The sequence below is a fragment of the Haliotis asinina genome, chromosome 15 (assembly GCF_037392515.1).
Source record: "Haliotis asinina isolate JCU_RB_2024 chromosome 15, JCU_Hal_asi_v2, whole genome shotgun sequence".
In the NCBI taxonomy this organism is placed as follows: Eukaryota; Metazoa; Mollusca; class Gastropoda; order Lepetellida; family Haliotidae; genus Haliotis; species Haliotis asinina.
The window spans coordinates 4,459,598-4,477,682 of NC_090294.1; the positions used below are offsets into that span (position 1 = coordinate 4,459,598).

The following is an 18,085-nucleotide window of genomic DNA, read 5'->3' on the forward strand; positions in this document are numbered from 1 at the left end:
GAATATGTCAGACTACATACATGTCACATTTATGCATATAATGTTTGAAACAATTAAAGTGTCCTTCTACATATGATTCCTGTTTACTTGTGTTGGTGTACACAGCTTTTTGAGACTGTCGCTTCCCAATATTGATGTCATCCGTATGGTAACATTGTTATACATATTTGATATTTTCACTGAAGTGAGGTTATGAAAGAAATATACACAATCAATTCTATCGTGCTGCTTGCATTTTCAGTTCTTATGCTTCTTTTGTATTTTTACGTCCCTGTTTTCACATGATTGATATCAGTTATTGACATCTTTTGGCTGTTGGACTAGACAGGAGACCAGTCCAAATCACCTGGCACCAAGTAGGTTACAACCAAGGGTGGTAACTCTGGCCTGTTTAGCCCGACAAGCAAAGACCTCGTAATGGCATAATATTTCAGCACTTTCAGTGCGGGTTATAGATTCAATGTAAGGAAAATGAGTGCATACTTTTAAACATAGATATGAAGTAAATAACAAATTCCATTTTGGTTCATTTAAGAAAAAAATTAATGTTTTTTGTATAGTTCCCCTTTAATAGTTAGAGTACACTGAGATAACATGCAGAAGGATACATGACCAGGCTGTGTTTCTATTCCATGAATGCAAAGCACGAGGCAGTATCGGGTTAGCTATGAAACTTGGAAGCTGAGAACTTTTTTCCCATCATTGAGAGAAATTCATTGTGGATATCACTCGATCCTTAGAATTACACATGCCAATGACAGATTGACAAGACCCTGGCAGCTGGGCATATCCTCCATACACACAAGATTTGTGTTTCATTCCACGCACTGGTGCAACTTGTCATGAAACAATCCATCAGTTTTCTCTGGTCATTGAATATGAGGAAGCATCACACTGTACTGAAGTATCTATACATCATTGGTGACCATGATGCATATGTCCCAGTGGAAGGATCTCATTCTTAGACAGGCAACTGATCGGAAATAATGTTCAACATTCACAACTTAATAAACCCTCCATATATTCCAGTGATGAAAAACTCACTCAGTGTATAAACCTCAATTTATACCAATGATATAAACCCACCATGTATAACCAGCAAATAAAATAATCATTCAGTGTATGAACACTCAAGAGTTTCCAGTCCTAAAAAACACCCTCAAGGTTTAAACCCTTGATATATACCAATGATGAAAAAGACCACCAGTGTATAAACCTTCCATATATACCAGTGATGAAAAAGACCACCAATGTATAAACCTTCCATATATACCAGTGATGAAAAAGACCACCAATGTATAAACCTTCCATATATACCAGTGATGAAAAAGACCACCAATGTATAAACCTTCCATATATACCAGTGATGAAAAAGACCACCAATGTATAAACCTTCCATATATACCAGTGATGAAAAAGACCACCAATGTATAAACCTTCCATATATACCAATAATGAAAAAGACCACCAATGTATAAACCTTCCATATATACCAGTGATGAAAAAGACCACCAATGTATAAACCTTCCATATATACCAGTGATGAAAAAGACCACCAATGTATAAACCTTCCATATATACCAGTGATGAAAAAGACCACCAATGTATAAACCTTCCATATATACCAATAATGAAAAAGACCACCAATGTATAAACCTTCCATATATACCAGTGATGAAAAAGACCACCAATGTATAAACCTTCCATATATACCAGTGATGAAAAAGACCACCAGTGTATAAACCTTCCATATATACCAGTGATGAAAAAGACCACCAATGTATAAACCTTCCATATATACCAGTGATGAAAAAGACCACCAATGTATAAACCTTCCATATATACCAGTGATGAAAAAGACCACCAATGTATAAACCTTCCATATATACCAGTGATGAAAAAGACCACCAATGTATAAACCTTCCATATATACCAATAATGAAAAAGACCACCAATGTATAAACCTTCCATATATACCAGTGATGAAAAAGACCACCAATGTATAAACCTTCCATATATACCAGTGATGAAAAAGACCACCAGTGTATAAACCTTCCATATATACCAGTGATGAAAAAGACCACCAATGTATAAACCTTCCATATATACCAGTGATGAAAAAGACCACCAATGTATAAACCTTCCATATATACCAGTGATGAAAAAGACCACCAATGTATAAACCTTCCATATATACCAGTGATGAAAAAGACCACCAATGTATAAACCTTCCATATATACCAGTGATGAAAAAGACCACCAGTGTATAAACCTTCCATATATACCAGTGATGAAAAAGACCACCAGTGTATAAACCTTCCATATATACCAATAATGAAAAAGACCACCAATGTATAAACCTTCCATATATACCAGTGATGAAAAAGACCACCAATGTATAAACCTTCCATATATACCAGTGATGAAAAAGACCACCAATGTATAAACCTTCCATATATACCAGTGATGAAAAAGACCACCAATGTATAAACCTTCCATATATACCAGTGATGAAAAAGACCACCAATGTATAAACCTTCCATATATACCAGTGATGAAAATTTCCCTCAGTATACAAAGCCTTATTATATATAAACCAGCAGTGTGATAATCCTTCAGATGAGAGAACCTTCTCAGTTTTGCATCCACATATTGAGTGCACTGTGCATAAAGCTGATGGCGCCCAGGGTGTAAGTTGGTTAAGGCCCCCCTCTGTGGATTGTATAGACCCTAGAGGAGAGAGCACTAATACATACATATAGAAATGTGATTCAAGCTTACTGTAACAAAACATGCAGAAGTAGTAGTAGAAAGTACAGCCCAAACAGGCTGAGAAAGCATGCTGTACTATGGTATAGCCAAAAGGTGGCTTTTTACCATGCCAGAAAATGCCAACTATGGCACAGCCTTAAAAGTAGGCTATGAAAGCATGCTGAAATATGGTATAGCCAAAAGTTGACTTTTCACCATGCTACGGCATGCCATATATGGCATTGGCTAATAATTACATAAAGTCTCCGCCTGTGAAAACATGCTTAACTGTGGTACTGCCTCAGGTGGGACTTGTGCCTTAATAAAGCATGCTACATGGTAGTAGAGTCTGATTTTGACGCTCCTTGCTAAATCATGCTACACCGCGGCAGAGCCTGAAAAATTAGGCTTACTCTGCCAGAACATGCAACAATGGCTTACCCCGGCTTCCAAAGGCCTCATCTGCATAAATATAAAACAGTTTTGACATCTTAATAAATTTGGTCTACAAATTTTTCAGAAAATTAATTTCTCAAAAGAAAAAATAAAATTGTATCTTCATTTCTCAGAGTCACCTATTTATCTAAAATTCTTAGAATCAGTGTCAATTACCTTTCCTTTCCACTGAAAATTAACCATTCCTCAAAATGTCATGGCATTTCATTATCAAAATAACACAAAAATATCTGTGTGTTTTCAGATCTTAGTTTTCAGTATACACAAATTAACTCTTTATTTTCAAAGGTAAAATCCATCTAAGACATTGCTCCTGACTCCTTCATACACTGAACAGACCACAAACAACATTATATCTGACACCCTGTCATTCTGATATTAATCCTGGTCAATAAACATACATGAAGCAGTCTTTCTCCACTAACAATCTCAATAAATCTAAAAATATTTCACTTATCTTATAAAACACAACTTTAGGCCTTATTAATACCTCCACTAAATCTCTACTAATGACATCCGCTTATGTCTAATTTAATCCATCATTACAAGTCTTACATAAACACACTGATAAAAATAAATGTCAAAATCCATCTCTGCAAATTTCATGTGATCCATTGCTGCTAAGATAATATATCACTAAAAATCTGATATGATGCACCTCTACAACTCTGCCATCATCCATCTCTACATATCTGATATAATTTATCTCTACAAATCTAATACCATCCATTTCTACAAATTTGAAATACTCCATCTCTACAATTCTAATACCATCCATCTCTACAATTCTGATATGATCCATCTCTACAATTCTGATATCATCCATCTGTACAATTCTGATATCATCCATCTGTACAATTCGACTATCATCTGTACAATTCTGATATGATCCATCTCTACAATTCTGATATCATCCATCTGTACAATTCTGATATCATCCATCCGTACAATTCTGCTATCATCTGCACAATTCTGATATCATCCATCTGTACAATTCTGATATCATCCATCTCATAAATATATGATATATTTCCTCTCTATAATTCTGATGCCATCCATCTCTAAAATTCTTACAGCATTCATCTCTGCCTCCAAACACATACATCCTCCCTTTCTTACTTTAATCTGTTTTGTAACACACACCTATCGTCTGACACCAGTTATCTCTGCAAGAAATCTCTTATCTCCATTATTATCTGATACCGTTCAGTCCTGAATAAATATATCAGCTGTGCAATACATCTAACATCTTCTTTATCACAGACCATCAAATTCTACAATAAACCCCTCACCCTGCTCATGTGACACATCAGTGTCTAAAATTAATCTTTTATCGTAACCAAATATTCATAAATATCTTATAACATTTGTATCAGCCAATAGCCTCATTATATCATTCCATTCATGTCTGCATGTGTTGTTAAGTGCCATTGTTACCAATACCCACCAGAGTGAAAACAACGTAATAATAACACATACATATCAATGGAACACTCTTGACTTCTAATCTTCACTATTACAGCTGGTATCACATCCATTTCAGCACCTAACCTCAGATACTATCGTTATCTTATACAGTCTGTGTGTGCATTAACTCTGATATCACCCATCACAACCAATCTTATATCATCCATATCTCCCATCTCCCAGTACCCTACAAATCCCTTCCTTCAATCAACAGGTCAGCTGTTTCTCCAGATATCCCTCAAACACAACTAAAAAACACAGACCAAGCTTAAAAATCAGAGAATCCCAATATCGACCAAGCAGTTCAACCTTTCCTCCAAATAACCGTTCAACCCTTCAGCAGCTTCTCTGATGGTGTTCTATAAATACCCCCATGCTGTAATATATGATGTGAAATTGATTACAGAAAGCATACCGACTTCCTGGCCAACACTCTGCCACAGTCGAATGCTGTTCCATGTCTCCGCCACGTGATTTAATTTGCAGGTCCTCGCGTCACAATGGTCACATAACTGATACTACTCGCAACAATAATTAAATAATTGATGTAAATCCAGATCATAATCAAATGATACTATCAGTTTTATTGCACAGCTAGAACGTCTCAAATGCGAGAAGACACTGTGCCAACAGACCCAACTTCCATCATCTGGTGAACCTACATGACTGTAACCTGCTCACACAGTCTATCATTCCAGTTTCAACACTGTACTTGTTCAACAACTGTATCGTTTGAACAACAGCTCTCCACTAACCAGTGATAAAAAGAACTTCCCTTTCAAGCTGAACTGGCATGATTGATTATTGTAACTTCACAATAGTCTTCCATACAGAAAGTAGGAAATGATTGTCATCTGTCAAATATTTCATGGGCTGTCTGAATCAAGGTCCGCTTAGAAACAAGTCAGACTATAAAATGTGTAGCCACTGACATTCTACTGGTATGGTGTCCCTGTTTACCCTTCAATTACAATGGGTGAATGAGTGAGTGAGTGAGTGAGCAAGCGAGCGAGGTGGGTTTTACGAGGCATTCAGTAACTTGCCAGCAATATCATGGCAAGGGGCACCAGGAATGGGCTCCACACATAGTAGTCATGAGGGGAATCAAACCCAGGTGTTTGGTGTGATGAACAAATGCTTTAACCGCTAGGTTATCCTGCCACCAATTGCCCAGATACACCAAATATAAGGGACCACACTGCACAGATGAAAAAGGTAAATATACTGTTATTTTCCATACACTCAAGGTATAAGCTACCTAAACTGCCCAGACAAAAGATATAAAGAGATTGGTATTGCCTAGATCTGGATATTAGGAGGATCCATATTCTGACAGGGCAACTGGCCAGTCTCCACGCTATATGAAGCACTCTAGGCACAAAAAAATCTAATCAACACTAAAATGTTCTTCCTTTTTGTTCAAAGATAACTTCCAGAGGATGAGAGCATCAAAAACAATCCCGCCTCAAAGAATCCTATCAAACAAACGCCCTCAATAAATTACTCTCGATAGCATCACAGCAACAGTTTCAATCTTAAGGAACTGTGGAAGATTACTCTGCAGAAAGGAGAAGAATGATACTCCATTTCTGGGAAACAAGGGTTTTATCAAGGATGGAATCAAATGACTATCCACTATCAACCGCACAGGCATCCCTTCAAAGAACACAGCTCAACCAAACGCCCAATAATCATGACGAGCCAATGAGAAACTTGTACAAATGTCACAATGATGGTGAACAGTTGTCTGGACTACAAGCATCTTATTATGCAACATAAATGCCCTAACTTGCTCAAAATAGCAAGATTAAAAGCATCGTCAAGAATTTTCGAGTCATGTTTTAAAAGGGAAGGCAGATCAATGAAACATTGCCTAAAATCTTCCCCATGGTGTTAGCCTGATTGAGGCAGAGCTGCAGTGTCAGTATCGATTTCAAGACTATTGTTTGAAACATTGCTAATTGGCAGGTTCCTACCTCAGATTTCTACTTCACTTCCACAGTAATGATAACAAGATACTGCTTGGTGAACACTGCTCTTGTAGGTTCCAATTGCTATGTACCAGATGTGCCTTGTAATCAGATAAAAAAATCACTTTCCACCCTGTAAAATATTCATACCCCAGACTTAACAGAGTGAGTGAGTGAGTGAGTGAGTGAGTGAGTGAGTGAGTGAGTGAGTGAGTGAGAGTCAGTGAGTGAGAGTCACTAATATTCCAGCTATTCCATGGTGACCACTAAACATCTGCCTCAGGTCCAGGTGACACAGTTTGTGAAAATCTATGCACTGAACAACAATCTGAGGTACATATTTCAGGTAGTTCCTCTGGTTCTGGTAAATCTAATTCTGCGTTAGATATGGCATCAATCACAATGTCACAGGAAGTCACAGACCACAAAATGGATTCAGTATTAAGGCAAGGTGTCTTGGTTGATCACTGGATTGTCTGGTGCAGCCTTGATTGTTTAGAAGCACCTGTTGGAATACTGCTGAGGGTGGCATAAACCAACCGGTAGGCCTACGCTGATCATGTTTAGTAATTAGTTTGAGTTCTAGGTAGAACTTAACAAAAAGGTATTTATGTTCATATCAATAACTATTCCACAGATTTCTAGAATATTGCCTAACTGACTACAAACATGTTTTCTCTGTCCAATTTGCATTCAATTTTTAAAGGAAATCTTTGAAATAAAATTTAAAAACACCCTGATTAATATTTAAGGATATATTTTGTCATACATCTGAAATCGCTGTTTCTTTTATTGCCCAATAATAACAGGAAATATAGAGCAACATACTTGATAGACAGTGCTATACCTTGCCCACGTTGAACAAACACAATTTAATTGACATGTTTACAAGCATTTTCAATAAGGTAAGGTAAACTTAAAATAACGACTGAGTTAGTTCCAGTTTCATAATGCTTTTAACAATACTTGAGTAATATCGTAGCTGCAGACACCAGAAATGGGCTTCTAGCATTGTACCCATGTGGGGAATCAAACCCAGATCTTCGGTGTGAGAGCAAACACCTTAACCACAGGAATAATACTTCAGTATCACCACAGACTTGTGTCAGACTTGACAACTACTGCTGCTGTGACTTGTGTCTTGAGGCTGCTGGTTTATTCCCCTTGTTATCTGAGCTAGGCAGCTATGTGCTGACAGACAGCAGCTAATGTAAGACTTCTCAGCATCATAAACACTATCTACAGCATACGGTGTCTGACTCCCACACTTGGGAGACACAGACATTAAGACACTTATAATGCAGGCACTGCCAGTCCTTACACTGTTGTATTTAATTGGGTGTAACAATACAGTCGTGCAGCATTGTATTCAGTGAGTGAGTGAGTGAGTGAATGAATGAGTGTCTTTGCACTATAGTATTAGTGTTAATGATACTGACTATATTGGTGAAAAATAATTAAGGAGCAACTGATTGTTTCGCCTTACTTCCATGCTAAGTTAACCAAGGTTATAAAAGTTGTCACACATTCTGACCCACCATTGCCAGCTTTTTAGATTGTACAAAGTGCTAAATGTTCACCACCCAAGACTAAACTTTCCTCAGAAAACAAGAAATGGGCTTCAAACATTGTAGGGGAATTGTGGGGAATCAAACACAGGTTGTCAGTGTGATGAGCTAATACTTTAACCACAGGACTATCTATCCCATTGCCCCTAAGAAGAAACAAACCCCAATGACTGCATGCAACATATTTAATGGAAGATGGTGCAAAATGTTTTCTATTTCTATATAATTATGGTTTCATTGAAACCATAACACAAATTACGGGGGGTAACAACAAAACTTTGGGTGTACAAACAATGGGAAGAGAAATGTTTCAAGTGCTGTATTCTTCAGGCATCTGACATCCACTTAACATACAAAATAGGATTAGCCTCATCAGCAGTGTAATACATAGCCCTGCCTCTCAGTGCAGCAGTTAACAACATGCATAATACAGGCTGAAAATATCACTCACTGACTGTGCCTAATCATTCACAGCGTTAAGTAGTCCGCAGAGGGAGTATGGACGGCAGAACAGTCTTGCGCTATTATGTGTGCATTCTATTCAAGTCCATTCTTGTGACACGTGTGATGTTGAGTACAAGAATTCAGTAGGGTCATTCATCAGGCCAGGGTGATGCTGACAGTCTTCAGGAACAAATGAATTATGAATTATGAATTATGAGAATACTACTGTTAGGTTACACCTTGTGCACATAAGTGAGTGAGTGAGTGAGTGAGTGAGTGAGTGAGTGAGCGAGCAAGTGAATCGCCTCTTTGTCGGTCACATCAAACCATCATTATTTATATGTGTAAACTTCTACAGGTATTCCTCACTGAACAGGAATCTAAAATCAAGGATTATATTGTTAAATGCCAAACTATATATTCTAGCTATATGACAACAGTAAACAAATAATTAGTCTGTTGTAAATGGCCTGGTATAAGCTCTTGTTGCATGTGTCATGTACAAGCCTCATCACATGTGACCTGGTGTAAGAACCCTGTTGTATCTGACCTAGTGTAATCCTCTTGCTGTATCTGACTAGGTACAAGAGCCTGCTGTATCTGACCTAGTGTAAGTCCTCTGTTGTATCTGACTTAGTGTAAGTCCTCTGTTGTATCTGACTTGGTACAAGCCCCTGTTGTATCAGACCTAGTGTAAGTCCTCTGTTGTATCTGACTTAGTGTAAGTCAACTGTTGTATCTGACTTAGTGTAAGTCCTCTGTTGTATCTGACAGTGTAAGTCCCCTGTTGTATCAGACCTAGTGTAAGTCCCCTGTTGTATCAGACCTAATGTAAGTCAACTGTTGTATCTAGCCTAGTGTAAGTCCCCTGTTGTATCAGACTTAGTGTAAGTCAACTGTTGTATCAGACCTAATGTAAGTCAACTGTTGTATCTGGCCTAGTGTAAGTCAACTGTTGTATCTGACCTAGTGTAAGTCAACTGTTGTATCTGACCTAGTGTAAGTCAACTGTTGTATCTGGCCTAGTGTAAGTCAACTGTTGTATCTAGCCTAGTGTAGGCACCCTGTTGTATCAGACTTAGTATAAGTCCCCTGTTGTATCTAGCCTAGTGTAAGTCCCCTGTTGTATCTGGCCTAGTGTAAGTCCTCTGTTGTATCTAGCCTAGTGTAGGCACCCTGTTGTATCAGACTTAGTGTAAGTCCCCTGTTGTATCAGACCTAATGTAAGTCAACTGTTGTATCTAGCCTAGTGTAAGTCCCCTGTTGTATCTAGCCTAGTGTAAGTCCCCTGTTGTATCTAGCCTAGTGTAAGTCCCCTGTTGTATCAGACTTAGTGTAAGTCAACTGTTGTATCTGGCCTAGTGTAAGTCCCCTGCTGTATCAGACCTAGTGTAAGTCAACTGTTGTATCTGGCCTAGTGTAAGTCCCCTGCTGTATCAGACCTAGTGTAAGTCAACTGTTGTATCTGGCCTAGTGTAAGTGCCCTGCTGTATCAGACCTAGTGTAAGTCAACTGTTGTATCTGGCCTAGTGTAAGTCAACTGTTGTATCTGGCCTAGTGTAAGTCAACTGTTGTATCTGGCCTAGTGTAAGTCAACTGTTGTATCTGGCCTAGTGTAAGTCAACTGTTGTATCAGACCTAATGTAAGTCAACTGTTGTATCAGACCTAATGTAAGTCAACTGTTGTATCTGGCCTAGTGTAGGCACCCTGTTGTATTTGACCACATTCATGCAAATCCCCAAGTATTATAATATTGTCAGTTCAATATCTGTCAGCCATGGATCCTGGACAAGCTATAGATTAGTTTCATCCTTGCTATCCTCCCTTACATTTGTAGCCAAATGTGAACTCTACTTCGAGACATCAAGATGTCTTTCAGGAGCATGCAAACCTAATAACTGTCATGAAATATGTAACATTCTGAACTGACTTAGATGGTATTTACTCTGTATGATGTCGTTATAATTAGCTATAACCACATGAGAACAGAGTTATCAATGTTCAACATAACACCAACCTTTCTTATCTCTACTGCTTCCATACAGTATATTTAGACTTGATCAATTTTCATTTTTTCTGTGCAAAATGAAATTTAGAAAGAGGCTCAATGTGACAAGGAAAGGTCACAACAAAAACAGCTGTAGTGAGCAGGATGAGATTCGTGTGAGTTGTGTAAACGTACAATAACACACGTTAACTAGGTTGCCTTCTCCACAGGTGCAGTTTTCATTGGCACTAGTCTCTCTGAAAGTAATGAAAAAGTTTCACTACAAATTGCCCCGCTGTAAAAGCCTGCAACTCTAAATGCCTTCACCACTTAGAATGACAAGCAGAAACTGTCTCACACATCACCGTGACTGCCGTGCATCAACTACAACCATTCCATCAACACCAGCAGAGGGATAGGTGTCTCAGGGCACATGACCCAATACCTGTGACTCAATTCACAAGATGCAACATGAGGTGTAACAAGAGACCAAACACAGACAACCATTCCATCAACACCAGCAGAGGGATAGGTGTCTCATGGCATATGACCTCTGTCTTCACTGTCACAAAGACACAAGTATGAGGTTGGGGAGACTTCTGTCCTCAATGGCACAAGGACACAAGCATGGGGTTGTGGAGACTTCTGTCCTCAATGACACAAGGACACAAGCAAGGGGTTGTGGAGACCTCTGTCTTCATTGCCACAAAGACACAAGTATGAGGTTGTGGAGACTTCTGTCCTCAATGACACAAGGACACAAGCGTGGCGTTGTGGAGACTTCTGTCCTCAATGTTACAAGCATGGGGTTGTGGAGACTTCTGTCCTCAGTGACATAATGACACATGGGGTTATGGAGACGTATGTTTACAAGGAAACAAGAACACAAATATGCGGTGGTCAGACCTCCTTTAACACCCCACAAGGGAAAAACGTGTCTGTGTAGATCTCTGTTGCCCTGGAATTCCAACAAGAAGTCCTCTAACTGAATACAAGAAACTCAGAATTAACAGTCCACCTTCAACATTTCCCACATTAAACCCCTCACCCAAAATATTGCCTCGAACACCTAAGCCTTGACACACCATGCTGCTCCAGGTCAAACACACAACAGTCTGGACTGTTTCAGTAGCATGGAGCTCACAACACACATACAATAACACAGAAACACAGACCAAGCACCTGCGTCACCTTCAACTCCTCCAGACCCACTAAGGTCCAAGGTAGAATAGGCCTTCAGTAACTCATGCTTGCCATTCTATGCTTGTCGAAAGAGGTGACTAATGGGATCAGGTGGTCAGGTTCGCTGACTTGGTTGATTCACGTCATTGGTTCCCATTTGTGCACATTGATGCTCGTGCTATTGATCACTGGATTGTCTACTGCAGACTTGATTGTTTACTAACCACCGCCATATAACTGGAATATTGCTGATTGTGGTGTAAAACTCCACTCACTCACTCACTCCTCCTGCACACAGATACACCCAACCAACCACTTGCCACATCATTGAACAGATAACTTCACCTGTTGTCAATAGAACTGTATGTGCTGTTGGTATATCACTAGGTGCTTTAACTTTAACTGAGCTGTAACAATTGACCTAAATTACCTCCTCTCAGCTGCAAGTTCTGAGATAAACATGTTTTCTGGCCACCTAACTACCAAGTATTTATAGACAGTACACAGAGTTTAGTTCTTGAGAACATTATTCAGGAATATGTATGTCAGTTTTGTACCTGCAAGCGCATCAATTGTATTTCAACTAGAACAGAGCACTATTTTACTGGATCCGAATACCCACAAGGAAACAAGGGTTGTGTTATTTCAATTGACCTTTATATGATAGTCTTCAAACTGTCTTCCACACACTTCCCAAGGTCAGAGGAGGAGAACTGTTGAAAACGCGACTATACGATACCTGGTGAAGAGGTACTTGTGAGCAAGGAGAGTTAAAGGTATCCAAAGCATGGTTCACCAGCATAATAATACAGGTGATTTGAGTGGGGGGATGGGGCATCGAGGTTAGATGTACAACTTGTATGTTTTGAGCCAGTATAAGCTGCGACAACCATCATGTTCTACTATATACTATTTACATGTAACAATCCACCTTATAACATTAAATATTCCACTGAGCAATAGACAGGGTGACGGTGCTTCTATATCCTCAATACTATTCATTCTTCCAGCCATTGTAAACAACATGCAGATAGCTGTTGTGTCAAAGGTGAGTACTAGAAGTCATCTTGGAAAATAATGAATGAATTTGGTTCACATCATTTTCAGTTCACCTTTGAAAGCAAACTGGGCTCACGCACAACATACTTGTGAGCGTAAATCAATATGGATCTTTGACAATGCTGTGAGGGGTAAAGGCGGGACATCCATGTACGCTCTGGTTTATCTAGATTATCAGAAAAGCCATGTATGATTTGGACTGCATCATAATTAGGTGTTTAGAAATCATAGTCAGTTAATGAAGACTCAAAGCAACAAGTGTTTCCAGAATCCATAAAAGCGGAGTCATCTGTCAGCTACCATCCATATCCATAATCACGTGTCTATCAACAAACTCCTTAATGTTTGTCAATTTTACTCCACTAATCAAAATATCACATCCCTTTCCCTATACATTACATTTATCTAGATTCGGACCATGTATACAGTAGTTTCCAATTAAACAATCGAAGATTGGTCACAGTGACCAATCAACTGAGCAATCAATCACATTTTCTCATAGTTGAACACAAACGATTTTCTAACTACTGTTTTAATGCTTGAAACACTTGACAACTGAACATATCTTGGAAGTTGTCAGGGCCTGAAAACTTGTTTAATTCTCAGAAAACTCACTTTAGTAACTGACAAGTCATCACTGAATATTTCTTGAAGACTCCTGGAAGTCTATGTTCATGATATATTAAAGTGGCACAATGCATGATGTTATGCATATCTGCAATAACCAACTCTATTGGAAAATCCAAAAAATGACGCTAACCAATTTTTTTCGATGATTGTTCACTGATAACGAAGCAATCATCAATTGTGAGATTTCAACCACTCCCCAGCACTAACCATAGGCAAACTGTAATGCAAATGGGGTTGTGCAGCGTAGAGAATATGACCAGTCTCCATATATGCGAGCAAAGCAAGCAAAGGTTGGCAATATGGGGTTGGAAATCTGAGAGCACAGCCTAGTGAGGAAATGGACGTGTACCTTTGATGGTGGTGATATTTTATTATGACATGAAAAATATTTTTTCAACCGAAGCAAGGGAAGTGCATTGCCAACCTTTGCTCGCTTCGCTCGCATATATGAAGACTGGTCATTTTCTCTACGCTGCGCAATCTCTTTTGCACAACAGTTTGCCTGTGCACTAACATACAGCTGAAGAGGATGTTCTGTGGAGTCAACACATCATTCTGTCATATCATCACAGCTAATATGTCATGACATGTGCATCTAACTATTTATGAAGACATAAGCTTTCTTGGCAAATATTTGTAATATTATCACAAAAGTCATTTGAAGTAAAAATGTTAGTGTTTGCAGGATGAAATTGATAACTGTTGAACAATCTGTGTATGACAAGAAGTGAAAATTGGTATCTGTTCAGCAATCTGTGTATGAACAAGTTAAAATTGGTATCTGTTGAGCAATCTGAGGGAATTTGTAAAGTTGAGGTTCTATTGATCAATCTGAGCAATCAACAGAAGGATGATAACCCTGCACATGAGATGGTATCAATCTGAACACATCCAAACAGGTCATCAGTACAATTCACAGAGAAATCATCAGGGAAACCAACATACACTGCAGCTGAGAACTGGCAACAACACAATATTTGCTCATTACTTCAGATTACCCATAAAATATTGGCAAATACAAGCACCGTATATCACCTTCCAGTAAACACAAGCACATTCAGTGCCAGCACCATATGTTGGATACGCCATACTCTCTGACACTTCACAAAGACTAGCGGGCACCGTGGTACTCTCACAACTGGCCTCACTGGCCATGGCAGTAATGTCTGTCATGTTGGGTGAGTGAGGGACTTAGAGTAAGATGGGTTTAACATCGCTTTGAATGGTATTCTAGTAATGTTAGGTCTAAATCGGATGTGAAAGGATGCCCAAAGTAGGTCTGTCAGACTGTTGTGAAACCCAAAAACACAGGAAGGGAACTGACAAACCTAAAACCAAATTTAACTGAACTGGGACTCAAACCCCAAACCATGGGTTCCTTAAGAAAGACATGTGATGCTTCCATCACAACTGAGACATGTCTACAATGCTAATAACCTGATTAGTCCAGGTAATCACGCCATATTGCTGTTTGAAGTATCTGGTCCTAAGTCAATGCTTGGCATGCTGATGGTCATGGCATTAAAACACCATTTCATAAAACCATGCTGTGATTTGAACCCAGGACCTTCAGTGCTGCACTTTGATGCTATTTAACTGTTAATATATACTATGCACAAATGTCAAGGTACTCAATGATAATATTAACTGTGACATACATAGAAGACTTCCAGCCTGACCATATAATATGTCAGATCAACACATAACATGTGGCATCTAAAAATCTACATATGGATTAAAGAGGTTAACCACGCTCAACACTGACCTGGATATCTATTGTTCTGTTAACACAAGTAAGCAGTAAGCTGCAAACACGTATAATCACAGATCATTATAGTTGAATTCAGACAAAGGTCAAAAGCATCAACAGTTTAAAACTGACATTCATTTGCCCGTGTGTACACACGCATCATTTTGAACATTACAGTAAGTGTGTAGCTCTGTCAAATGTCAGCTGAATGATATCAGTCCAAACATAAACAAACTATTACTCCTGGAGTCTGTGTCCTTAGTCTGACACAAAACACAAAGGAATTTAGTATTGAGGCTGAATTCTGTCTGTGACCACTGCAACCAAATCAAGCACAGGAATTGGAGTGAGCATGTGAGTATGTTTTTATGCCACTTTTAGCAAAATTCCAGCAACATAACAGATTGGGACACCAGAAATGAGGTTCACACATTGTACCCATGAAAGGTATCAAACCAAGGCCATTGCAGTGATGAACAAATGCTTTAACCACTAGGCTACCAAGTACAGGAATTTGAATGTTATCACATCAGTGAGTGAGTGAGTGAGTGAGTGAGTGAGTGAGTGAGTGAGTGAGGGAGGGAGGGAGGGAGGGAGTGAGTGAGTGAGTGAGGGAGGGAGGGAGGGAGGGAGGGAGGGAGGGAGGGAGGGAGTGAGTGAGTGAGTGTTTTAAACTGGTATGTCGATGACTGGAACATAGACTTTACCTGGAATGAGGCAAAGTGTTGGCGTGCATCATATTTAAGGATGTTGTCAAGCTCAAGAGAACTGACAAGCCAAAGAAAGCAACAATAACTAATCTGGAAGCATTGATGATGACAAGCTTATCTTTAGACAGCTAGGGGATACAAGTCTGCTGAACACCTTGCCAAAAAATCAAACCAAAACTATACATTTTTCTTACATGAATCCTCACAACATAATTTCAGATACTGCTGCACTTGACATAGATTCCCACGACTTCATTGATCACCACTGGTTTCATTCAATTGATCCCCTTCATTCTGAGAATAATATAACAACAAAATCTCAGCAACTGATTTCTTGAAGCACATCACATCATTTGTACATGTCACAAGACGAACACTAAAATCTGGAATCTGATGTTTTGTGATTATCACCAACTTGAAAGTGTAACAGCAGAAAGCTGAACTCCTGACTGACTTAACTTCCTATGCTTGGCTATGGCACACCTCAACTAGAGTCCCAGAACAGGCTGCAGGAATCACCAATAACCATATATTGATTTCCACACAATAGTTGCATATGGAGGACCACAGCATGATAATACACCTGGCTGGCTGCAGCATGCACCCACTTCACTACCACTTTACCTGGAGTTATTTAATTGCCATCAACCGAACAGGTACCTCTGGAACCATGAAGATTAATGTCTAAATCTACAGGCCAATTCCAAGATAAAATACACTACAAAAAAAACATTTTTTTCAGTAAATGGCGGTATCTTGCTTCAGCATTTGCAAGTCTATTTAAACCATAGCTAAATAATATCAGCTGGTTTGTTTGCTATTCACAGTAAAAGATCTAGACACAAACAAAACTGATGCAGTTATACAAAGCAATCATAACGGAACAACTCGGCAAGTACAAATGATGACTTACGAATAACATCAGTGATAAAATTGCCTTTGATCATGCAAGCATTAAGTCAGGGATGCTACTTCCCTACACAGATTTGCATGGTGTCGGAACATGCCTGCATCAGCCAGAAGCTCCTACCTGAACTGGTGCCACTGTAAGACATGCTGGCAGGTATATATCCTCTGTGATGTGCTTATCAACCGACTGGGATATACGAGGTATAGCACCGTGTGGTATGTAAAGAGGTACACAATAGTCCGTGGGCCTGAGCGCTGTCGCTGCACCTCTCTCCAACACCAATAATAACACACAAGAATGTCCTAATGAAACGTAATTGTGCTGGAATGTTTTAAGTACTGCAACAATCACAACTGTTGGTTAAGTCAGCAAACTGGGGTGCACTAACAAAACCTTCATGTTTACATGGTTTTATTGGATTCATATAACAGTTTTCATGCTCAAGCAGTTATTTTCACAAAGAACTCTTCCTTGTTAAAGCATCTCTGAAGTACATTAGACTTTAAGATGCATTAACAGATTTAACCACTAGCTACTTTTCTTTTAAAGTACAATCCTACATTTTTCTTTTTTACACAAGATGTGAACTGAGTCAGTATAAACACCCCATGAATACCAGTCTCCTATGAATCTTAATTCCATAAATGGGGAATCTATGAAATCTTGTTTACAAGTTGAGTTCAACAGGCATCTGACTGCTGTGCAAAGAATGACTGATACACATGTGATTAGCATACAGTGACATTATCTGTGAGAGTTCTAATTACACTCGACAGCCAGATAGCAACATATTCTCACTGGAGAGACACACAGGGCATGTATTCTCCAATGGGAAGTCTTCTCTCATCTGGTTAGTGTAGAAACTGTTGTAAAACGTTGTGATAATGCACCAACATTTGATCCGATCTTGTACAACATGCAGTTATAACACAGTCTGGTGTAAAGTACATAAAACATGGCACCACCGTCAAAGCAGTAGCAGCAAGTGTATCAGCTCAAGTGTACTTCAAGAAATGTAATGACTTTAGCATGCCTTGTTGGAACATCATGGGATATAGTGTGTTCAAATATAACCTCTGTCAAAGTAATACTGACAGCATAAGTGTTGCTGGAGTAAAATTTCAAACGTAACTTCTGTTCTGACTACTACAAATATATATACTCTTTTTTAGTTATACATTCAAGTATTAAGTATTAAGT

The 18,085-nt window shown here is 38.9% G+C and overlaps 1 protein-coding gene across 5 annotated transcripts in view; it reads right to left on the bottom strand.

Annotated features, from left to right (window-relative positions):
* Positions 1-18,085, bottom strand: part of LOC137265941 (Kv channel-interacting protein 4-like) — a 435,955-nt gene that overhangs the window by 364,687 nt on the left and 53,183 nt on the right. Inside the window, exons 1-2 of one of the 5 annotated variants that reach the window (XM_067801422.1) lie at positions 17,006-17,096; positions 3,193-3,213 (exon numbers count right to left, since the gene is read on the bottom strand). The exons of 2 other annotated variants lie outside the window; for them this stretch is intronic. In XM_067801422.1, the coding sequence (XP_067657523.1) occupies positions 3,193-3,213; positions 17,006-17,030 (46 nt within the window). In that variant the 5' untranslated portion in view covers positions 17,031-17,096. Of the gene's footprint in view, positions 1-3,192; positions 3,214-17,005; positions 17,097-18,085 lie in introns of those variants that run through there. 2 more of the 5 variants (XM_067801419.1, XM_067801425.1) reach the window with 2 other exon arrangements.